This window comes from Nelumbo lutea, chromosome 6 (genome assembly GCF_056320005.1).
Source record: "Nelumbo lutea isolate HS-2025 chromosome 6, American lotus-T2T, whole genome shotgun sequence".
NCBI lineage: Eukaryota > Viridiplantae > Streptophyta > Magnoliopsida > Proteales > Nelumbonaceae > Nelumbo > Nelumbo lutea.
This window is the reverse complement of record NC_142689.1, coordinates 40,632,331-40,658,573: the sequence shown is the minus strand read 5'-3', so window position 1 is coordinate 40,658,573 and position 26,243 is coordinate 40,632,331. Positions and strand designations below refer to the sequence as shown.

General features: G+C 35.3%; 1 protein-coding gene and 1 pseudogene across 2 annotated transcripts; both read left to right on the top strand.

Moving 5' to 3' along the window:
• The first annotated feature begins 2,121 nt into the window (after positions 1–2,121).
• Positions 2,122–2,892, top strand: LOC148848710 (AUGMIN subunit 2-like; annotated as a pseudogene).
• Positions 2,893–9,022: 6,130 nt separating this feature from the next.
• On the top strand, positions 9,023–22,621 carry LOC148848709 (ATG8-interacting protein 1-like). Of its 2 annotated transcripts, none has more exons than XM_088950900.1 (3): positions 9,023–9,157; positions 11,120–11,999; positions 22,307–22,621. In XM_088950900.1, exons 2-3 carry the CDS (start codon positions 11,139–11,141, stop codon positions 22,406–22,408), a joined length of 963 nt encoding a protein of 320 aa, XP_088807026.1. In that variant the 5' UTR covers positions 9,023–9,157; positions 11,120–11,138; the 3' UTR covers positions 22,409–22,621. The 2 variants fall into 2 exon arrangements, with proteins under 2 accessions (XP_088807026.1, XP_088807024.1); XM_088950898.1 differs by having other exon boundaries at positions 22,304–22,621.
• Positions 22,622–26,243: the final 3,622 nt, after the last annotated feature.

Below are 26,243 nucleotides of genomic sequence, written 5' to 3'. Positions count from 1 at the left end.
ATTCTCTTTTTGTCCTTTTAAAGCACCTGGGCCAGATGGAGTGCACACTCTTTTCTATCAACAATGTTGGTCTGAGGTTGGTTCTGAATTGGTAGATGTTGTGCAACAAGTTTTCCTTTGTCCAAAAACAATTGCTGAGGTAAATGATACTACTCTTGTCTTAATCCCCAAAAAAGAGGGCATTGAAATGTTTCTTACAAGGTAGTGGCCAGAATAATAGCATTTTGGCTAAAAAGCATCTTCAATTCCCTCATTACACCTTTTCAAAATGCTTTTTCGTCAAAGCGTCAAATTCATGATAATAGGATCATTGCTAGTGAGATAGTCCACACAATGAAACGACTACAAAGGGCATCATGAAAGATTTATGTTGAAATTGGACCTATCCAAAGCTTATGATCGAGTGGATTGGGCTTTTCTTCTAAGTAGCTTGTAGTGTTAGAGATTTTCTTCTCATTTTTGCTCATTAATGCGGGCATGTCTTTCCACTGCCTCCTTTTCTATAATTGTTAATGGTAATCTTGGAGATCCTTTCAAACCGATGAGGGGCCTTAGACAAGGTTGCCCACTATCCCCTTATCTACTATCAAGTTATTCCAGTCCGAAACTGCTATGACTTCCAATCAACAGTTTGCCTTCATAGATGTCTCGTAGAAGGATTTTTGGAATCTTAAAGAATTACCACCTCGTGTTCATTGTTTCATATGGAGATGCTTGCAACAAGCCTTACCGGTCCATGGTCAGCTTGCTGTTTTTCAACTAAAGTGAATAATTTATGTCCGTTATGCAATTCAAACACTAAGGATTTGAATCACCTATTTCTCTACTGTCCTGCAGTTCGGGCGGTTTGGTTTGGATCTTGCTTGGGATTTCATTGGGAGGGCTGTAACAATTGGATTGTTACTTTATGGTTGGCATACTGGTGGTCTTAAATCCCCAATACACTATTAAATGAGTTGAGTCTCTTCAGCTAATGTTCGATAATCATGTGGTGTAAATTAGTAATGGAACAGGTTTCTTTTAAACCCCCTTTCGGTAGGTACTAGCGGCTGCCCAAGCACAAATTCTTGAATTGACACACTTTAAAGAAGAGTATATAAGATTATCTATCCAACCCATTGTTCACCACCAACAATCCACTTCCCTTCATTGCCATGCTCCTCCTCAACATATCATTAAAATTAAGGGTAAAATACAAAAATCTCCCCTGAACTTTCTAACAATCATAAAAACCTCCCGTATAGTTTCACTTAAGCAAAAACCTTCTCGTTATTTTAAAAGTTTTGACAAAAACCTCCCTTCCATTAATAATCATAACGGAAGACGTGTATAGTTACAAAATTACCCCTAAATGTCATTTAATCACTTTATAACCAAAGCAACATCTTAAATTTTCTATTATTTTTTACAGAGTAGAAGAATGCAAACCCAACTGTTGCAACGGAGCCGGGGGGCCAAATTCTAAAGCAGACAGGGGAGATAATCAATTGCTCATCGTCTTCCCCCCTTCGAATGAAAACAAAGGAGCGGCAGTGACTCGGCGGCAAAAACCTCTCGATCCCGGTAGCGACATTTTCTTCTCTTCCCCCTCTCCGGTCACTTCTCCGCAGCAACAACGCATCACTCCATCATTGGTTCTCACTTTAGCGCAACGTCCCTTCTCGGTAAAACCAGAGCCAAACTCGAAGGAAGGTCACTGTATATCATCCCCAACCTCCCGAACAAAGCGAGAGAAACGGCGAACGACACCCCTCCCTTCACTGATTTTTATTTCTTTTTTCTTTCTCTCTCTTTCTCCCTTTCTTCTCCATTCTTCTTTTCATTTTCACATCCCATACACCATTGTAAGTCTTTCATTCATCATTCATGCCGGCTGAGAGTAGAAGAAATCCTGGTGTGACGTGTTAGCTTCAACGTACATTCTGCTCATCAACTTTGAAAAGCTCAAGCTCGGAATTCCATTTTCTTACAATAGATTCCTTTAGACCGATTCCGAATCAAAGAGGTCAGATCCTGAAATGAGACTACGGTTCCCTTGTTGCATTGTGTAAATTCAGGCCAACACCCAGACCAAAGAAGAGAGAGGGCCTACTGTTGATTTGGAAGGCTGCTATTGCTGATATGTCAATAGGGAATTATACGACTTGGGTTCGAAAGAAACCTCTTAGGCACCTAGGAGGGATGTCTGATGCATAGTCTCTTGTAGTTGATCTTGGTTTTTCAGTTTCTCCTCCTCCTTCCCAAGAAGATCTGCAAAGCTTGAGGTCTTGAGAGAGTTAACCACCATACAAAGAAAAATAGCAGATTTGCAAGTAGAGCTCCAAGGTCGAAAGGACAACAAGAATATTGCACATCTAACGCATGTGAGTGAAATGGAAAAGAAGTGCAAATCACTGGCAATGATTACTGCTATATTGAAGGATGTTATTCAGAATGAAGATTGCATCACTACTCGACTTCAACAGCCATAATCACTAGATTGCATTCTAGTGGAAGCAGAATATCAGAAACAATTTTCAGAATTGTTGCTTAAGGCCGCAAGTGATTATGGGGCCTTGAAAGCATCTGTCAAAGATTTTTAGTGGAGCCAGAACTTTAGGGAGATGCCATCTATATGGGCGAAATGCTTCGACCAATTCCTGTTGCTCTAGCATCATGTACTCGATTCTTTGAAGCCATGTCTGCTATGAGGGAAACCTTTGCAACACTTCAAAATTTGCGAGTGGGTAATTCTTCTTCCCTATTGCCTTCTACACCCACCAGGGATCTTTCTCAATGAGTGGGTAATCTTTCTCAAGGTTTAATGATTTTGCAATATGCCATTTCGCTATACCAAAACTTAGTGATGGGGATGACTGGTGTGTCCGGAAGCGCGTCGTTAAACATTTCTATTCCGATTATCAAACAACTACTGACGTAGTAAAGTGATGAAAATGAGTCGTATCCACAGGGAAGTAGGGGAAAAATAATTACGTACTTAGATCTGAGAAAGAGAACACAAAGGGGAGTTGTAGAAATATAAAATTAATTAATTAAAAAAATGGAATTCATTAAAACCAAATTCGAACAATATTGAGAATAACAAGTGCATAAAAATGAATAAATAACATAAACAAATAAATAAAAAGAATGAAATAAAAATGTCTAAGAACCCGATTAGAGGTAGTAGTCTCCGGATCTCTCCTTCGACCCTCCAACTTCTTGAGTTAGGCCTTTCGTCTTACTTGGCCAAATTTCATATCTGCAAAAAATAAATAAAGTACAAATTAAATCTAATAGAAGTAAAATTTGTAGGAAGGAAAAATGAACTGGAAATTAAAGAACAAAAAGTAATTCTAAAACTGAAGAAAAAATGGTTGGGATCCGATTCCAGAGGTGGTGGTAGTGGTGTTGGCGAACTGCAAGTAGGAACCCTCCTCTTGCCTAGGTGTCCTCATCTTCCTCAACCCTCGAAATTCTCAAGATCACCCTTCCGTCTTACCTGGTGGAATTGACCAACTCCTTCTACAGGGCTCCTGGGACCCTTTTTATAGAAAAGGGTGGAAACAACTGGAAATAGGGGGAAAGATGGGGGTGGCAGTTGGGATTTAGCAAAGTTAGGGATGCCCTAGGGTTTCTAATGGATGGCTAAGATGGTTTTGGGGTGATCCTATGGCTAAAAATGGAAGGAAAGGGCACATAATATTATAATTTGGGTGCCTAGAAATGGAGGGTGTAGATTAGAACATCTAGGGTTGAAGGGTTAAGATTAAAAGAATATGTGGTGCCTTACATTGAATGGTTGGGATATAGGATGGAGGGACTAGCTGAGATTTAATGGTGGGGAGCTAAATGGTGAGGATTAGCAGAATAGGTGGCACCCTAGGGTTTAGAAGCTACAAAGGAGACCCCTAAAATGGATGGTGGAGATTAGAAGGAGTGGATGATGGAGATTTCACATCTAAGGTGGCTAGGGTTAGCTAAGGAGGAAAAGATTACGTTAAAAAGACTCCCTAGGGTTTGCTAATGAGAGGAGTGCATGGTAATACAGTAGGATGGGTGCCAACTGGGTTTAGCAGATAGGAGGTGCCCTCCTGTTCTCAGTTCTTTACAAAAACACCCCCTCTTTCAACTGGACTTCTCACCAGCTTTCCAAAAATTGCATTTTAGCCATAAAAACTTCCCTATTTTTTACATAATTTGCATAAAGACCCTTAGAGGTCACATAGTTGATTTTAACTGGGAAAATAGTGCACTTTGACTATTCTAAGGTCGAAAATGCCCCTAAATTGATGCCCTTAAGGCATCAAAATGCTGGGTTATTACACCCCCAACTTCAACATTGTTAGTCCCTTAGCAATGCAGCCTTAAAATTACACTGAGTATATAGATCTTTCCCATCTCGAGATCATCCCTAACAGAATTAATCAAGCATCCTGATTCCAACATTCTCAAACTCTGTATAGATATTATTGGGCTTTAGGGGTAAAACTGTCTTATTTTAAATATTACAAAATCATGGTTTAAAAATCTTATTTACCCTTCCATTTGTTGACTATCTTGATAAAATGAGATTAATTTCAAAATCAAATAGGTATTCTTCTTATTATTTCTAATAGCGGATTTCTACCCCTGAACTTATTATTTTTGTTACCTTTCACCGTTTTACGCGAATCACGACACTTGCCTTAGGTGAAGAGACCCGATTACAAAGTGTTAGGTAAGTGTCTTTGGCATTCTCTTTTCCGTTTGACGCGAATCTCGACACTTGACTTAGGTGAAGAGACCTGGTTACTAAGTCTAAGGTATCCATTGACCTTTTATCCCCCCCTTTTTTTTCTTTGTTGCAACATTGTTCAGGGTAGTCCACTGTTTTCTAAACAATTTGAAGACTTTTGTCTAATTTCTCAATCTTTCTCTCCCTATCTTCATAGGGGCAAACTTGGGAGTATTTTTCAATTTTCAAACGGTTTCGACAATATTCAAACAAGACCAATTTTGATTCCTATCACTTGCTACCAATTTCTACAGAATTTAATATTCTTTTATCAATTTCCTTAATTTTTTCTGTTTGGGAATCTCTTTTAATGGAAAACTTTAAAAATTTTAGTGAAATTTTAATTCTCCATCTTTAAAAGCTTAGATTCACAATTTTTTTTTTTAATTTTTTCTCCCTCTTTCCTCACCCCCTAACTTAAATGCCATTGTCCCTAAGGGCATAAGTAGAATGATGCAAAGAAGATTTGGCTAAAGGGAATGACGAGTAGGGTTTTTCTGAGGGGTTCAAGGTATGCCACCTGGTCTTGAATCAAGAAAATAAAAAAAGAACTCTAATCCTAAAATTAACTGGAAAAAAAATTACGTTAGGTTGCCTCCAAACTAGCACTAAGTTTAACGTCTTCAGCCAGATGCATTTACTCACTTCCCTCTGGATCATTTAAACCTATCTTCTCAACCTTTCCACTCTTAGAGGCTCCTTCTATATATGGTTTAAGTCTTTGACCATTGACTTTGAATGTGCTTCCATTCTTTGGATCAACGATTTTAACTACACCATATGGAAATACTTTTTCCACAATAAACGGCCCATCCCACCTAGATCTTAATTTACTAGGGAACAATCACAACCTACAATTAAAAAGCCAGACCTTTTGATTTTGTTCAAAAGTTTTTCTTGAAATGTACTTATCATGGAAGGCTTTTGTTTTGGCTTTATAAATGTGTGAGCTTTCGTAAGCCTCATTGCGCAATTCCTCTAGTTCACTTAATTGCAGGGCCCGATGGGATCCCGCTTGGCCTAGGTCTAGATTGAACTTCTTGATGGCCCAATAAGCCCATTGTTCTAATTCGACGGGAAGGTGACATGCTTTACCAAAAACCAACCTACAAGGAGACATTCCAATGAGAGTTTTGTATGCAGTCCGATAAGCCCAAAGTGCGTCATCCAGTCTATCGGACCAATCTTTTCGGTCGGGCCTAATGGACCTTTGCAGAATACTTTTACTTTTCCTATTGGACACTTTCACTTGACCATTTGTTTGGGAATGGTAGGGGGTGGCTATCTTGTGAGTGATTCCATACTTGCGGAGCAAAGCACGGAATTGCACGTTAGTAAAGTGCAACCCCCCATCACTGATAATTGCTCGCGGACACCCAAACCTAGAGAAAATATTCTTCTAAACAAATTTCATTACAACTTTGTGATTATTGGTTTGGGTTGCTATCGCCTCAATCCATTTTGACACATAATCAATGACTACAAGGATGTATTCATGACCGGATGATGGCAAAAACGGTCCCATAAAATCAATACCCCAAACATCAAAAATTTTTATAGCTAGAATAGGGTTAAGTGGCATAATGTATCTTTGTGACATATTCCCAATAGATTGGCATCTCAGGCAATTTTGGCTAAAGACATGGGCATCCTTAAATAAACTCGGCCAGTAAAACCCACTCTACAAAACTTTGGCCGTAGTTTTCTTTCCTGAAAAGTGCCCCCCACAAGCTAGAGTAAGACAAAAGTTAAGAATGCTTTGGTGTTCAGACTCGGGGACACATCATCGAATCACTTGATCCAAACAAATACGAAATAGCTCAGGGTCTTCCCAAAAGTAGTATTTGAGGACTTCCCTTGGTCAATCATTTCTACCTATGGTAGAGTGGAACAATATGGCAGTGATTGGTAGAGTGGAAGGACTAATGTCCATCAAATAGTTCCAAGGCCTCTCTTATTCTCTTGTTTGTATTGGAGATAAATAGTTGGGCTCCATCTGTTTTGAGAACTTGTATATGATCTATATTGCTCATATTGATAATCTTTGTACTGTATAGCATATATTGCTTGTCCCCTTCTCTCTTGAGGGGCTTTTTTTTTTTTTTTTTGTATCTAGCAAGAGCTTCTCCCATTATCAATACAATTTTATCTTTTACCTTTTAAAAATCTATTACTTTTATTGAAGATCTCATTGGCTGAAGTTTTCCTGACGCAAATTGCTTCTAGATTTGAAATCTTTGTAATATAACTGGGGGTAGTAATGGTTGTCTTTTAAGTCTTTCAATGTGGCAAACTTTTGAGGTTTATTTGAATTACATTCTAAATATTCTCATTTGTTTAGCATTTGCATTTTCGATCCACCTAAGTAGTGGAAGAAGATGCAGCGGAATCATTATTTAATTGTTAAATGTCTTATCTTTATGAATTAAACATGGAATTTATTCATATTTTTAATCATATTTATATTTTTTATTAGTGATTAATTATTTTTATTAATTTTTCTTGTGTTATTTGTAATGATTAAAATTTTTAATAATTATTGTCAATTATTATTTATTTTATTATTTTTATTCATGTTGGTTCAGTATTTTTAGTATTAAATAATTAATTATTTAATTTTTATTAAATTTTAATCATATTATTATTTTTATTAGAGATTGATTATTTTTATTATTTTTTATTGTGTTATTTATAATTATTAATTATTTTTAGTAATTATTATTTATTTTATTACTTTTATTCGTGTTATTTCAGTAATATTAATAATTAAATAATTAATTATTTATGTTTTTAATAAATTTTAATCATATTAATATTTTTTGCTAGTGATTAATTAGTTTTATTGTGTTATTAATAATTAATAATTAATAATTATTTTATTATTTTTATTCGTGTTATTTCAGTATTATTAACAATTGAATAATTAATTATTTATTAATTCTTAATTTTATTAGTTATTTACTTTTTATTAATTTTTAATTTTAAGCATATTAATGTTTTTATTAGTGACTAATTATTTTTATTGTGTTATTTATAATTATTAATTATTTTTATTGTTTTTATTCGTGTTATTTCAGTATTATTAATAATTAAATAATTAATTATTAATTTTTATTATATTTTAATCATATTAATATTTTTATTAGTGATCAGTTATTTTTATTGTGCTATTTATGATTATTAATTAATTATGAATTATTTTAGTAATTATTATTTGCTTTATTATTTTTATTCATGTTATTGCAGTATTATTAACAATTAAATAATTAATTATTAATTTTATTAATATTTTTATTAGTGGTCAATTATTTTTATTATTTTTTATTGTATTATTTATAGTTATTATTTTATTCCTACTATTTTAGTGTTTTTAATAATTAAATTTTATTGATTATTTTAACTTTTATTAAAATTTAATTATTTTTATTATTTTTTTGTATAATTTCAATATTATTCTGAATTTGATAAGTTATTTTATATGAAATAGTACTAATTGCTTTCAAAATTACAAAATAGACTGTTACAAGGGTAAAATAGTAAAACAAAGCAATTTCAGATATTGCACAATTTATCCAACACAAACAACTTATTTATTCAGATTTTCTAAAGAATAGAAAAACATGTATGCCTCTTTTTAGATTTCAAACATTTTTTATTTCTTTTTAATTTTTCAGATTTATGAAACGCCACCTCAATCGGTCAATGTCTTGTAAGTCAAAGATGAAACGGCAGCAACAATGCCGATAAATAAAAAAAAAAAAAGTATTTTGTGAAAATACGTCGCTGAAAACGACCATCATACCAGACAAATTCTATAAAAAGGAAGGAATTATATTAGAGATATTAACCGGATGCATCTGGAGTCACAGAAATAATTACTACATCGAATTCGAACACCGTCCATCTTAAATAGACGTTATATCAATTTAGTGATGTAAGCACTTCAAATTTGATCGCTGAATCGGTGAGACCAAGTGAATAAGGTGGGCCAGGAATCGGTGGATTTGATTTTCCTTTCGCACACGCAAGGACATCTGGAAATGGCAAGGGGGTATGGAGGCGTAGACGGACACGAAAGAAGAGGACGAAAGATCTATATATATAGTATGTAACACAAATCATCATCATCATTTGACTGGCTACATCCGGTAAAACCCTAGTGCTAATTATTTGACTGGCTACATCCGGTAAAACCCTAGTGCCAATTCAGTAATTACCGGTCGAACTGGTTTTCCTTTATCTCTTACCGAGAATACGGTATAAAATGCTTTTGTCTGTGCAGCAGCTGACCCAGACAGTTTTCGTCGCCTGAATTTCGTCGGAGAACCCCGAAAAACTTTTTTTTTTTTTTTTTCCATTTTATTCCTCGCCGGAGATTTTCCGACGATACCGCAGTCGTAGGTAATCTACTGATAAATCATGCTTTTTATTAGTTTATTGTGAATTGGATCTGTAGAAGTTGTAGATTTTAATCTATTCTATGTATCGATTGATGTTCTCAATGATTTCTGTTTATATCAGTCGATTCGATTTTGTTTCCTTTTTGACTTTTTGGTTTTAGGCGATAATTAAATCTTTATGTGTTTGGTTTGATGCAGATATTCATTAATATGAATTAATTCTGCTTATAGGCGGGTTAGTTAGGGTTTGATTTGGTTTGCTTTGACTTGTTTCATAAATCGTGGTTTGAAGTAACTTTATCGAATCCGGTGTTGGAAGTTTTTATTTTTGTTTTTGTGAAAATAGTTCATCTGTCGTCAATTTATTTCTGTAAACGAACTCAGTTATTTGCGGTCTGTTGAAAGTATTTGAGTATTGATTTATTTGATTGTTCTTCTGTTGTCTACTTGCCAAAAGATAAAAAAGTGACACTTGACAGAGAAAATATACTCACTGATTATTTAGTAGACTTAATTTGCGTGTTGTATTTTAGTAATTCATAATTGAGTTCATCGGTTATGCTATTGTAAGGTGGTTATTGTGATTGAATTAATTTGGTTATACTTTCCGAGAAATATTCATAGTTGAAACTCAATTGTCTTAACTTTTATTAAGTCATTAAAAATTTAATATAGTGTTACTAATTTGGTTTGGTTTGTGAGAATTTCAAATTTCGGTTTATGGTTTCAGTTCTGTTTTCTGAATTTTAGTAAGTGGTTTATGTATGAGAAAATCTATGATCTATGCTGCCCCATGAATTTTGATAAATACCACTTGATTGGCCACCACTTTTATGATACTGGTTGATCGGCTACAAATTTTTCCAGTATGATGCCTTTCTGGTATCATAGTCAAACCCATTATGTATATTTGGTAATTTGTGAATTTAATTTATATGACAGTAATAGGTGGTACTTGTTAACATTTCAATTTGATATTTGAATTAGATTTGTTACTTAGCAATTACGTATGTTATTTGGGCTTTTTAATTGGGTTAAGTCCAATAGAATGGCCTGAACCATATTAGAAACCACAAACCAGACATTTGGTCTGAGAATTTCTCAGACTGTAATTTACTGGTTTGGTTTGAGATATTCTCCAAACCAAACTGAATTGGACTATGAACACCCCTATACATTTATTTCAAGTCACCATTTTCATGCCTTTCAGCAAGATCTTCCATAAAATAGTAAATCTTCTGTTTCTAAGTTCTGTAAATTTTCCCTAAAAATAAATTAGTAGCCACTTTCCACTGACAAGAAGTTAGTTACCTCAATGAAAGCTACTCATCAACTGTTGAGGTAAGAATTAAGATACAATGGGTTTTCATTCAAGACAAGGTCAGAGATGGTAAAATGATTGTAATTGCTTCTCAAATGGGGGTTAATCCAGTCCAGGATGATCTAACAAGGGGGAAAATGAATATGGCTGTTTATTACATGGAGCTCTTGGATTGATACCATGTGGGATGAACTTGAAAAGCAAACAGATTGGAGATGCCTCATATTTGTGGAAAAAAGGCAGGAATTTTTAAACATTATTCATTGATTCATTTATTACACCAAATGTTTCAAAAATCCACTGCCATTGCTTAGAGCAGTAGAAATTATATTTGTTCTCAATACCATATGTAGTGATGATCATTCTTCTTTTTACATTCTTTCTATTTTGCATTTGGGCTTTAAAATGGATTTTGTTATATTGCCCTCCCCTCTGAACCCCCTCCCTTTCTCAGAAAAAGGACTCTTCTTTTGTCCTTTACTATTTTTTGACCCCCATCCGCACACAGAAACAGCCTTATAATTTTACTGCCCATTGTGGTTTCTGTAAAATATAATATATAATGAGTTATGATTGATTTATGTTCCTTTTCTCTTTCATTATTGTGAAGCTGATCTTGGTAAGTCTTTCTTGATTATTTAGGGAGCATAAAATTTTCAATATGGCAGATGATGCGAAGGAGGGATCTGAGACTACTACCCGTGGGGCTGAATGGGAAGTTGTGTCACTTACAGCCTCAACATATGCTGCTGCCCCTGGTCCTGAAGGATTTGAACCAAACAATGATGTGAAGGGGAATGGTGTCTATGGGGATGAAGGTGAAGCCTCTCGTGCCTTGTTCAGGTCTGGTCACTTTGTATTTCCACCTAGCCAGCATGAAAATCTGCCATTAGAGCCTGATAACAGCGAGATCCATGATGGACCCAGTGGTGAAGACATGCGTTTTAATGAGGAACCTGGAATTGATGTGGAGGAAGGCACTAGATCAAGTGTGAAAAATGAAGACAATTTGGATATCGAAGGGTTGGCGGTACCGCATGATTTGCCTGGGGTTCAATTCTTTGATGAAAAGGGTAATAGGTTATCTGTTCATGCCACAGAGTTTGAGGAAGGTACTGCTTTGCAAGGGATAAATTTGGTCCATGAGGAGCAGAGCATATATACCACATCTAAGTTTAGTTCCTTACAAGGTGAAGCAGATATTGGTGGGTCTACTTTGTATGATGACAAAGTAGTTACATCTGACAATGATCCTTCCAAGCGAAGCTTTGGTTCTGCTTCAGATTTGTCAAGGTCATTAGATCCTACAAAAGAAAACAAGTTTAATGGGTCTGGCCTTCCCTGTGAAGCATGGTGGAAGAGACGGGTGGCTTCTTTGTATTCTCATGCAAAGCAGGCAAATGCATTTTGGTCTGTTTTTGTTGCTGCTTCTTTGATGGGTCTGGTAATTCTTGGGCAGCGGTGGCAGCAGGAAAGATGGCAAATTCAACAGCTTAAGTGGCAGTTCAGCATCAGTGATGAGGTATGCTGACAGTTATTGATACGGAATACAGAGCATAATGTTATGCTCTTTAGAACAAGAATTGATCACTGGTCATGTTGCTTTCATACTGGATTTGGACTTACTGACATTTTCTCATTGGCATTTATTTTCTTTATATTTTATGTGCCTAGTTAGCATAACGTTGCTTCAATTTCATTTGCTTTACTTAAGATGTTAACTTGCAATATCTAGTCCAAACTTCTATGTTAAGTACTAGAAAGTAGGAAAATATAACTGGGGGAAAAGAACTTTTGACTTCTGTAAATCCTTTCATTATGTTCTCACATTTCAGGAAAGTATAAAATTGAACTTTGGATTTCATAGCATGGGCTGACTGGTATAACACGGGAAACTACATCATATGTATAACCATGAAGTTTATCCACTGGCTCTATGACAACGTAAAATGTGTTATTGTTGAAGACTAAATATTCTTTTTATATTACTGTTTCTTATAAAGCATGTGCAAAACTTGGTATTCATATAAAGACAATCCCCAGAGTTTTCTTTTTTCTTTTTCTTTTTCTTTTTTTATATATATATTTTTTTTGGGGGGGGGAGTGTTTTGAGTCTTATGGAGCAGATCTGAATGCTGAAAACCCATTCTCATTTTCTTTTCTTGTTTTTGTTTCATCCTCTACTAATGCCTATTATCTTTGTAATAATTCTTGAGTGGTCATGCAGTTGGTAGAACTGTTTTTTGAATGCTGGATGTTCAGTGACTGCATTTGAGGATCCTGATGGGTTCCTCGGATTGCAGGTATCTCTCTAGAAGCATTTCTTAGCAAATGCAAATAAATTTGGTAAGCAGTAAATCAGCAATTGCATTAAGAGATTACAATCGGGAAGTAGTTGAAGTGACACAGATTTCAACTTATAATTCTGCTAGTATCCAAGGTTTTAAATTTTAGAAATCTTGGTTATTACATACCCTTGTCCAAGTAAGTAACATTTCTAAAGTTTAGGGGCTTTAGATGAACTTTTGTTATAAATATTAATTATTTTTATTTACTTTTATTGATTTTTTAATATTATAACATTATTTCAAAACGTTGGCCTAAATCAGCCCTTTTTACATTTTATATTGGTGGTTGTATGATTCTATCTAAAACCAAAACTTTGGTAATATTCTACCAACATTTAAAACCATGCTAGCATCATATTTATTAGGAGGAAAGAAGAAGATGAGCACACGTGCAATCAATTATTGTTCTTATCAAAGGCCTCCAACTCCTTTGGAAGATTCTCTTATTAAAGTTATTGATAAAAAATGACTCTTATTTAAGTTAGGTATCCAATAAGGGTAGTAATTAAGGAGATATTGGTTGTGGGTTGGGTACAGCCTACAACTAGGGGTGATCATTAATTACCTGGACTGGTCCGGAAATTTCTGGTCCCAGACAACCTTTTTCCTTCCGTGCTCAGCCTGGTGTGGACCCACACATAATGTGGGTTGGGTATAGACCAAACAAACACTAGGCTCACTCAACTTGGGCTGGCCTGAAAGTTACGATATATGTTGTTATGCTTATTAGTGTATTCCATTCCATACTTGTATATTAAATACCAAATATATCTGCCTTATTATATTCCATATATGTTTCTATTTCCACCCCCTTCGACCCTCCCTTTGAGGTGTGGGAAGCTTCATATTATACCATCTAAATGGAGTGACCGTGGTTCATAGTATTAATAGAGCCAATACGCACAAACATGTATTTGGGTGTTTCAGCTTGATGAAAACTTCTATTTTTTTTTTATAATTTTTTTCTTATATTTTTACAGGGTCATTTTAAGGTTTTTTACCATTTAAAAAAGAATTATTGAAAAATCCTTAAAAACAGGTGTATTGTGGAGCTGCCGAACGATATGATTAACGCTTGATACGAAGTGTATCCTATCAAAATTTTGAACCTTGGGTGTGATGCACTCACACCCACTCTAACCCAACCTGATGCACACAGAGAAAGTGAGGATCACATTTCCTTCTCTCTGACCAACTTGAAGTAGGTATTAGAAGGGGGCAACTAGTGCACTATTAACATCCCAACTAGCTGGATAGAAAGTTATCTTAAAATATTGAGTTGATCCACAAGATCAAGTGATCAACCATGAAATCTATCTTTTCTTCAAGGTGATTGATAGAAAAGTTTAGGGGAGAAAAAGAAGAAATTTTCACATGGTATTTATTGATATGGACTTCATATATTGAATATGAATGTGCTCCTTCAAAGGGTTGGTGCTCGGTGCAGTGGTAAAATATTGAGCTGGTAAGTGTGAGAGCTCAGGTTTAAGTTCCAGAGCAGCCACTTTGACCAATGTTGTCAAAATCTTATGATTTACCATATGATTCACAATTTGAATCATGAATCCCAAGGGTTTCAATTTGAGGGTGTGTTTGGTTTGTGGACAAGATCGGAATTGGAATTGGAATCAAAATCCCTTGGAATCGAAATTATATTCCGATTGTTGTTGTTTGGTTCATTTGGAGTTGGAATCGGAATCAACTGAAAAATTTGATTATTTATGATTTTTATTATTACTTTATGGATATATAATTATTATTTTATTAATACTTTGTAATTATTATTTATGATTTTTTTTATTATTATTTTTATTAGTTTATTAACATTCTATTATTTTAAAATTAATTTATTGTTATTGAATAATTTATATGTTATTATTTTATTATTACTTTAGTTAGATTATATTAATATTTTATTTGTACTTAATTACTATTATTGTCATTATTATTTAATCAATAAATTTTTGCTTTTTATTATTATTTTCTTTGTATTTAATAATTAATATCTTTGTATTTATCATTAATTTATGAACATTTTATTATAGTACTATTATTTTATTACTATTTTACTAATATTTTGTTAATAGTTTACTAATATTTTATTATTAATATATTATTACCTTTTATTATTAATAATATTTTATTATTTTCTTAATATTAGGTTTGAGTTTTTTTTTTTTGTCACAAGTTCTTTATTACTTCTTAATAGACTCTAGAGTGGGAATCCCATTCTGCCAAGAATGGGAATGGGATTCTGATTCTAGACACTTTATTCCTGGAAACCAAATTGACCTTGAATATTATGTCTTAATCCTTTTATGCAAAATTCTGACGACTTTTCTTTAAACCCTACGATTTTTTTTTTTTATTCATAAATCTTGTGATTTATTTGATTCTTGCAATTCACTACGATTCAAATAACTTCATTGAAGTATTAGTTCTCTTCTCTACTTTGTCTTTTCTTGTTTATAATTAGTTTTGTCAAGGAGATTTGTTTTCAAAGTCCTTAATAGAAAATGATTTATTTATGTTATTTAAGACATTGAGTTTATTTTTCATCATATGTAGGTCCTTTTAGTGTATCAGTATTTAACTTTTTGACAAGTTAATAAAATTGTTCACTTATCAAAAAATAAAAAAATAAAATAAAAAATCCAGTTACAATGCAATTTCATCAAGGCTCAACAATTGACCTTATTTGTTTGGTTTAGTCATGGATAGGGGTGAGCAAGAAAAACCGAAAAAACCAGCTGAAATTGAATCGAAAATTTGGTTAACCGAACCGATCGGTTTGGCATTTTAAAAAAACTGAAGGTATTGATTCGGTTGCGGTTAACCAAAATAGAAAATCGGTGGTTAACCAAACCTACTGGTATACATATATTTATATATATTATGTATATTTATGTATATTATATATTATTTATATTTTCTATACATTATAAGTTAATAAATATGCATTATATATAAACATATATATTTTTATAATATATAATATATTATTTAGTATTTAAAATATAATATTTTATATATATATATTTCTAGTGTTTTATTATATACTTATATATTTTTATAATAAAAACTGTAAATAATAAAAAACTGACGAACCAAACCGATGGTTAACCAAACTGGTCAACTGGTTAACTGATCAACTTCAGTTCGGTTTCGGTTATTGGTTTTGTAAAAACCGGTAACCCTGGTTTGGTTTAAAAAATGAGCCCACCGTTAACCAAACTGTGAGCATCCCAAGTCATGGATAGGTTGGCTCAATGTTTTAAAAGCGCAAGGCGCAAGGCGAGCCACGAGCCTTTTTGAAGCAAGGTGCAAAATTGCAAAAAGAAATGCTAAAAAATAAAAAATTCAGAAAATTGAAAAAAATACCAAAAAAATTAAAAAATGCAAAAAATTCAAAAAAGATTAAACATAATGTTAATAATAATATATAAACTTAAATTTTAAAATAAATGTTTTAAGAAACCTATTATCTAAAGTTAAAATACATAAACATAACATGCAAAGCGTATTCAAATGAACATTTAAAAATAAAAGCAAACATATAAAGCATTTTCAAGCATGTAAAACCCAGTACCTCTTTTTTTCCTCAATCGCATTACTTCAAGAAGCTAATGTGATGTAAAACATATTGCATTCTTGATTTTATGAGTCGCCTTTGTACTACGCCCCTCAAGGCAAGCCTGAACCAGTCCATGTTAGGGTCTTAAATTCTTATTTCTCACATAAAAATAATGATTTTATAACTTTAGTTGCCTTTTAAGAAGATATTTTATTGGAATGAATGAATGGATAACATTAGCAGCTAGGATTAATAAAAAAAATAGCAGATAGGGGGTTCTCGGAGCTTCGGTGAGCGAGCAAAGCAAGCGAATTTTAAAAAGGTGCACACCTGGGCTGAGGTTTGAAAGGGGTGCACCTAGGACCCGGGCGAGGCACATACCCTAAAATGCGCCTTGCCTGTGCGCCTAGGCGCGCCTTTTAAATCACTGGGTTGGCTAAGCATGTGCAGCAGGAGGTTATGGGTTATGTTGTTTTCTGATGACATAGTATTAATTTATGAAACTAGAGTGTATTAACTGTAAAATTAGATATGGAGAAAATTGGCATGTGCAGCAGGAGGTTATGGAGTATGTTGTTTTCTGATGACATAGTATTAATTTATGAAACTAGAGTGTATTAACTGTAAAACTAGATATGGAGAAAATTGAGAGATGGTCTAGAATCTTATTTAAGGACCAGCTGTCACACCTTAGAATGTTATTAGCCTGGTTTGAAGTAGTGTCTGGGCTGTGGGTAAACTTTTCAGAAGAGTGAATTATTTATGGTAGGTATTACTTAGATGTCCAAGAGTTGGTGGCTGAGCTGGACTGCAAGGTACGCAGCTAACCTGCAAAATATTTGGGCCTTCCTATTGGAGCAAAATGTACTTCCAAATCCATTTGGTAGCCAGTGGTTGAAAGGCTGGAAAAGAGATTAGCTGGATGGAAGTCTAAGTACCTGTAATGGTGCTAAATTGACATTTTTTAAAAGTTCTCTAGTTAAAAAGAAAATCTTACCACCTTGTCTTTATTCCCAATTCCTGCTGGTGTAGCAGACAGATTGGAAAAGTTAAGAGAGGGGTTTTCTGTGGAGTGGCAAATATGGGGAATATAAAATCCATCAAGTTCAGTGGGATAGGGTGTGTAGTACTTTGGAGGTCAGAGGCCTAGGGGTGAGGAGTGTGAGGCAAATGAGTTTAGCCCTCCTAGACAGATGGTTCTGGTTACTCAATGCACAACCTCAAAATCTATTGCGGAAGTTAATAGTGGAGTAATTTGGTTTCAGCAATGATGGTTGGGACCCAGGCAGATCTTTTGCTTCCTTTGTCTGTTCCATCTGGAAAGGTATAAATAAGGTACACTCGAACTTCTTGAGGGGGGTGAAATAAAAAATAGGTGATGGAAGTAGGGTCTGTTTTTGGCAAGACATTTGGTGTGACAATAGGGCACCAATGGAGGAATATCCATCCCTATTTTTAATAGTAGAAGACAGGAGTGCTAGGGTGGCTGATCTTTGGGAAATAGTGGACAGGGAAGGATTATGGTGCCCAAGGTTTGGGAGGCAGTTGAACGAATGGAAGATTGAAGACCTGACTAGATTGCTGCTACAGCTTCAAGAGTATAAACTGTCCCAAAACCAGTCTGATGAAAGACTTTGGAAGTGGTCTAAGGATAGAAAATTTACAGTCAAGTCTTTCTACAAAAATTCTAGCTGAAGGGAGGGAGTCTAATTTTCCGTGGAAGGAGATATGGTTGTCCCATGCCCTACTAAAGTTAGCTTCTTGATGTGGTCTGCTGTGCATGGGAAATGCCTATCTAAAGTCCAGCTAGCTAGATGGGGCATGGGGTTGGATCAGGTAGAAGAATCAGTGGATCATTTGTTCCTGCATTGTAGGGCCGTGGTTATGCTTTTCAACCATTTCTGTAAGCTTCTTAATGTCAGTTGGTGTCTTCCAAGGAATTTGTGCAATCTACTGAAAGCCTGGAAGCTGGTGGGGCTGAACAAGAGGGGTAAAGAGCTGTGGGGTATGATTCCCCTAGTAATCAACTGGATTATTTGAAAGAAAAGGAACTGTAGGGTGTTTGGGTCCAAGGGGAGCTCTGATGATGATGTGTTGCATTGGGCTACAGCAACTATGCACCCTTAGCTGTCAGTATGTGAGCAGTTCAGTGGTCTACTGCATCATCAGTTTTTTTATCCTAGTATTTTTTTTTATCAGTGAATTGTAAGATTTATTAATTCATAGCCAAAGATGGTACATTTTAGGGAGAGGCACAAGATGCTACCTCCCCTTTAAGGAGGGAAGATGGAGGAAACCATCAGCCCTTTAGTTACTAAACATAACAATGGACAAAGAAAACTACAGAGAAGCCCAATACAAGGAGACCCGAGTAGCCCCTTGTTTAGCAAGATAATCAGCCAAGGCATTATCCGATCTACCCAACCACTGAAATCTGACTGTCATGTCCCTCAATAGCCATTTGACCTTTTTTAAGATATCCTTAAACTCCCAAGTGACAGTACCCAGGTCAGCCAACCATCCTACTACCACCTTGGAATCTCCTTCAATTATTAAGTTCTGCACTCCAAGTTGATAAGCAATCTGTATCCCTTGTGCCGCAGCTAGGAGTTCAGCCCTCACAGAGTTTCCTATTCCCACCGGTCCCGAGAAAATGGCAATGATATTCCTGTTCTCATTTCTCAGTACACCACCAATCCCAGATAGTCCTGGGTTACCCTGACTACTTCCGTCAAAAATCAGCTTAACAAAACCCTTTATCGGTGGAGTCCAAGTTACTTGAACTCTAGGCTTCCTAGAGGAGGTGAGGGCAACTGCAGACCAATTCCTCATTAAATCATCAAAGGAGTAATTATCAAAGAACTTTAAGGATTTCAGCCACAAAATAGTCCTTGTAAGAATACAGTCCTTGACCTCAAGAATGCTTCTTTCCTTGTCCTGAAAAATTTTGGAATTTCTCTCTTCCCAAATAGTCCATAGGAGAGCTGCCTTATGTACTTCAACATAATTCTCCCTCTTCTTGTGGTCCACACAAAGGTAGATGGGGAAAACAACAAATTTACCTCAGCTGGCAAGTTCCACCTGCACTCAAACAAATCCAAAACCCAGTTCCAAATGGCTGCAGCAAAAGGACAAGAAATCAATAAGTGGTAACAGTCCTCAAACTGCGCTTTGCAAAAAATACACCAGTTAGGGGATAAACACAAAAAGGGTCTTTTCTTCTGCAGGTTATTCATTGTATTGATTTTACTGTAGAAAAATTCCCAACAAAACACAGCTATCTTTGGGGGAATAGGCCTAGACCAAACTTCCTTAACTGGGAAAGTCCAAGGAGAGGAACTAGAGCAAAGGGAATTGAAGAAAGATGCACAAGTAAACGACCCTTTCAGAGTCAAAGTCCAAATCCTCCTATCAGAATTGAGTGGGTTCAAACAAACAGAATCAAGTAACAATAAGAGCTCAAAAGCTGATAAGGATTCCTCATCCCTCAACCCTCTATGGAAGCCAAGGTCCCAATTTGTAGACAAAGGGGTATACGGGGACAAAATAAAGGAAGACACAGGTTCTTTTTTATAAAGGGAAATGGAGAAGAGAGAGGGGAACAAGTCCTTAAGAGGCAAATTTCCCACCCAAGTGTCTTCCTAGAAAAGAACACGAGTCCTAGAGTAAGCATCATACCTTACAAAGCGGAGGAACTGGGGGAGGATGCCATGAATTTCCTTCCAAGGTGTTGCAAGAGTTGCCCGCCTGGATACCCCTGCATCCCAACCATTTCCGAAACAGCCATGGATACTCGCCACCACTGCATGCCATAACCTCTCCCTCTCTAAAGGTCATCTCCACAACCACTTGCCTCGAAGAGCTACATTTTTATAAACAATATTCCCTAAATTAGCAAGTGTGGATTTGATAAAAGTCACTCTACCCCGCACAGAGATATAATTCTTTTTCTAGCTTGCCAACTTCTTTCCCAACTTTTCCACAATGAGGTTTCAAAAACGGCTCTCCTTTGGGTTAGCTCCTAGGGGAAGACCTAGATAAGTTAAGGGCTAGGACGAGGTGGAGCACTCTAGGCAATCTGCAGTAGCCTCCAATTCTTGATAAGTTAAGGTTCCTAACCTTCCTCAAATCACTACCTTAACAAAAGATTATAGTGTCATACACAAACTAAAGGTGAGTTACGGGCACACTACTTCTCCCTATTCTCCAACCATTCACTATCCCTCTCTATCTGCTTTTTCAATCAATCTACGTAACGCATCAGCAACAAGAGTGAATAGAAAGGGGGAGAGAGGATCTTAGTATTTTATTTTGCTAATGTGTAAAGCTTTCACTGGAGTATTTCCCTACGGGAGGGGTCTTTTTGGGTTTTGTTTTAGGGGTCTGGCTTCATTTGGCCCTAGAAATGTATAGTTCCTGGCTGTACATGCTAGCTATAAGGCTCACTCTTGTATTTTGATAGTGGAGATCAATACAATACCTTACCTTTCTCTCAAAAAAGAGATGGCCTAGAGTCTAGATGTTTAAAACTAGGTAGGGCTAAATCCGAATATATGCATTGTAAATTTATTAATAACAAGAGTAAGAACCAGGGTACATTTAGGATTGGAGATCAAGAAATACCTCAATATGACCTTTTTTGTTACCTTGGTTCATAATTCATGACAAGGGGGATATTAAGGAAGATTGTTGCCCATAGAATTGGAGCAGGATGGGAGATATGGAGGGCTATGTTTGGAGTTGTCACCAAAAAACATCTCAATGTGATCTCTTTCATTACATTGGTCTGATAATTTACAACATCAGGGGGAGATTAAAGAGGACGCCTCCTATAGAATTAGAGCAGGATGGGATAAATGGAGGGGTGTGGATTGAAAAAAAAGAAAAGGTAAAAAAGAAAAAAAAATGGTGGTTTTTGCTAGTTAATCAGCATTCGACCATGTTATTTTAGTGTCTTTTCTTTTCTGGTTGATTACACAAAACCTTTTATTCATAAACATGAAGGTTGGTATTAAGGAGATTTTTCCTATCCATGAAGTGTTTAATGGACATGGGCATAGGAATCAGAACCCAATGCATGTCCAAGAGTCTGACTCAGAAAAAATAAACAAGAAAACATTGACTCTGGACACATCTATGGCATACTACTTAAAATAGTTGCTTTTTTTTATTTGAATTCTGTCATTACATATCTACAAAAGGTGTCTTAATTGTTGTCTAGTTTACATTTGATATAAAAAATGGCGTCCATCTTGTACATTAGGTTGTGTTTGGTTGCAGTGCAATTTTATTTGCACTAGTACAAATGCATGGGAGTGCAAATGAAAGAATTCTAATTCTGGTTTAATTTTGTTTTGGGTTTTATTTTATTTTGCTTCAAGTCTTTCTTTACTTCATTTATACTCCAATCCAACAAAATAGATAAAATTTGAAATAAAAATAAATCATAATTTGCACAAAAATCATTTGCATTGCCATGGTTTTGCATCAGTGCAAACAAATTCGCATTGCAACCAAACACAGCCTTAGGAGGTAAAAAATGTAATGTTACAGGGAAGTGACCCTCAAGAGTCCATGAAATCTGACGCATGCATAACATGGATATGTCATCTGGGGTTGCAAGTTGTCCATTTAGGAGAGCCATTGCACGTGTGCAACATGTAGGTTGGAACCAGAAGATTGGTCCAAGATGAAGACATTTTTAGGCTAGTGTACTTAGTAGGATGCGAGTTGTAACTCCTGCATGCCTTTTCTGCTGAGTTGGTATAACAATTATGAGCGTAGAACCTTACATACTGTAAAGTTGTATTATCAGTCTTCTGTTACAGTGTTGAGCACTATCTGTCCTTTCTTGAATGCTAACGCCGTCTCCTTTTGATTTCTTTTGACTAAATATATTGGCAGAAGATGAACCGAATGCTGGGTCCAATTTCTCGATTTAAAGATGTGATTGTGGGTGGCCATCGTCGGGGTTCAGCGATCAAGGGAAGCACTGCCGCCGAGCGTTAGGATGATGACGATAAAAGAGGGGGGGAGGGGGTGATATGCTGTTCATTCTCTTATCCTTCCAACTGTAAGATACATCTATTCCGTTGACATGATATTATTTATCATGGTTCAGCTATTATTGTGCTTAGCAGTGGGCACTTTGGTATATAACTGTTTTACTTGCAAAGCCTTGGGATTTATGGAGAAAAAGAAAAAAAAAAAACTTTTACTGGATGAAGGGTCTTTTTCTTCGCTGGTGGGTGATTGGCATAATGGCATGATGGAGACATCTCGTCTGGTTGGTTGATCGGAAAACTTGTGTATGGAAGCACGATTTTTTTAGAGAGAGAAAACCAACGTGCAATGTCTAGTCGATCAACCTACTTTTTTTTCCGATCGACCAAAATATACCTCTCTGCTCCACTTTTTCCTGTCAAGTTACTGTTCAACAAATCATCGTTATGTGGGTCAATCACAATTCGCCACCTATAAACCAGAGTCAATAAGCAAAAAAACATCGTAGTTGGTCCATTATCGAAGGTTCAAAGTGTTGATATGTCACATGTCCAATACAATGTGTATCATATTATCATATCAGTATCTCGCGGTAGGTGCCCGGTATACCGGGGGGGGGGGGGGGATGATTCTATTCTATCACATTGTGGAATGTCTTTCCAATTTTTGGTAAACTTTACAGCCTTTGCCATTTTTTTGTCCCTTATTTGTGGCAATGGGATCCTCACAAGCAAAAGATCTATACATACTCTAAGGGGACATTCTTTTTTTTTTTTTTTTTGGGATTTTGAGAGGGTGGCAAGTAGGTCAATTGGATTTTGGTTCTCATTGACCAATAATCTCATGTTCTTTTTTTTCAGATTTATGTGGGGATCAGGGAATGTTTATTTTCCCGAGTTGAGTATCATTTACTATCTATCTCCCAGGTGGGTAAATAACTTTCCCACCTAGGGGGAAAGCTGCCAATAATTGAATGGGACAAAAATGCTATTTTTAATAATGGATTTTATTCTATCACTTTGGTGGAAAATATCAATCTTTCCAATTTTTTGATAAACTTTACAGCCTTTGTCATTTTTTTGTCCCTTATTTGTGGCAATGGGATCCTCACAAGCAAAAGATCTGTACATACTCTAAGGGGACATTCTTTTGTTGTTGGGATTTTGAGAGGGGGGAAAGTAGGTCAATGGGCTTTTGGTTCCCATTGGCCAAGAATCCCATGTTTTATTTTTCCAGATTTATGTGGGGGACCAAGGAATATTTATTTTCCTGAGTTGAGTATCACTTACTACCTATCTCCTAGGTGGGTAAATAACTTTCCCACCTAGGCGAAAAGTTGTCAACACTTGAAGGGACAAAAGTGTCCTTTTTAATAATAAATTTTCATGGATGAAATGGTCATTGTCTTATTTACATGAGAAATAAAAGAACATGGGTAAATGCACTTACCCAGGTAATTGCATTTACCTAAGTAACTTGCCAAAAAACGAATGAGGCCTAAAAGTATGGACACTCAGCCGCACATTAAAAACATCTCTTTAGGAATTTAACATATATGCATAGAAGATAGTTTTGAGGTATGGTTGAATGTTGTGTGTGCAAAGTTTCTGTTTGCAGGGGATCCTAAGTCCAATTTGAATTTTACATTCATTTAGAGATGGTCCCTAGCTAGGAATAAGAAAGAGGAGGAAGAGCTGAAGAGGTGGTGCGGTGGTAATTTTTCATTTGATCATTCATGTTCAATTGATTGAAGTGTTTTGGGGTTTCAATTGAAAAAATATGGTGATTTGTGATTATTTTTGATAAATAGAAAATATGAAACTCATTCCTGAGGATGAGAGAAACAACAAAACAATGTTATAAGATCGAATTGGACTGATGACCAATCCACTTTTTAGTTTTTTTTCCTCTTTTACCACAAAAACCGTCTAACCTGGGCAAACCGTTGTAAAGTGTAAACTACTCCAAGTTTTAGTAACTCAACTGCTTGTCAATGACTTTCTACTTTGCTAGGAGGGTCACTATTTCATGATGTGTTGTGTGACAATGAAGAGAATCAAACTCATAACCTCTTAATTATCATTAAGCTATGACATTGTTTGTGTTATTTTTATTTCCTAATGTCTATGTTGATCAAATAGGTATATATCTATCTATATTTATATTTATACTACTATTAAAAGTGGGAACGAAGTCTAGATTTTGGATTTTTTTCTTGAATAAAATACCCTTATTTTGAATTTGATTCCTCTTTATTAGCAGGGCAAAAATGTAATTTGGACTACTATTAGTAAATTCATTCTATTCCCCTCATAAGTCTTATTTCTAAGGTATTAACTCATATTCCCTTTTATTAAATATACTATCTTTAGGATATGTTAAATAAATGAGCTTTGTAGACTTTTCTTCATCTCCATTTTTTTAAAAAGCCCCATGGCTTAATGGCTTAATGGTTTGAATGTTTACTTTTTTTAAGAGTATAAAACAATTATTGGAAGACCTGTTGGGGAAACTATAAAAGCATTTTTCCATTCTCATAAAATGTCAAAGGGCATAAATAAAAATTTTATCACCCTTATTCCAAAGATTGATAACCCAGAAAGAGTGGAAAATTTTAAGCCAATAAGTCTTTGTAACACTACTTATAAAATGATAGCTAAAATATTAGTAAACAGATTGAAACCTCTACTGGAGACAAATAATTGACAATATTTTGGTGGCCAATGAGATGATAAATTCCATCGAAAAGAAAAAAAAAGGAAAAAGAAGGGTTGATGGCCTACAAAATTGACATGAAAAAATTATATGATAGATTGGAATGGAAATCATCCAAAGTACTCTAATAAAGCTAGGGTTCAGTGGAAAATGGGTAAACTGGATAATGCAATTGGACCCCAACTAAATCATTTACACTTGCAATGGGTATCAAACAGGGGAATCCCTCGTCTCCTTATATATTTGTGCTATGCAGTGAGGCTCTTTGCAGAATGATATGCAAAAGGAATGTGGAAAATAAGAAGAATTTAGGATTCAAAGCTTCAAAGGATGGGCCTAATATTCCAATTCTGCAATTTGCAGATGACCGTTTTACTTTTGGAAAAGTAAACATGGAGAATGCAACGAAAAAATAAAAAAGTTATAGAGCTATATGAGGTGCATCTGAACAATGTTTGAGTTTCATAAAATGGAGCATTTACTTTTCCTAAAATATTCATAGTCGGATTCAGAGGCTCATTTCTGGAATTCTCAAGATTGCCATAGACAAAAAGAAAGAAATCTATCTGGAGGCCCCGCTCATTGAGGGTAGAGTCACTAAGGACACATTCAAGAGGGTAATGGATAATGTGAACAAAAAATTGGCGGGTTGGAAAATGAAATTTTTATCCATTGCTGGTAGAATAACTTTAATTAAATCTTCAATTGGAATGATGCCCCAATTTCTAATGAGAGTGTTCAAGTTACCCAAAACAGTAATTGAAAATATAGAAAGAAAGCAGAAAAGATTCTTCTCTTTTGCTCTTTCATACTCATTGAGAATGGTAAAAGTGGACTTCGGTTTTTGTGCACACTTATTGTTTGAGGAAGTTATTTTTTTAAAACTTCCATAAACGGTTGTGTTTTTAAATTATTACATTAATATGGTGCTTAGTGGCATCTAATTGTCATAAATGGTTGTAATTATTATCTTTTTCAGTTTTACAAACAAATAAAATAAAAACGTTGAATGAAAAAATGTAAACAAAACCAAACACATACTTAGTTAAGATAAATTTTGATGCATCAAGGAGGGCAGATGGTAGGTGTGTATTGAGATAATAATGAGAAACGATAGAGGTCGAGT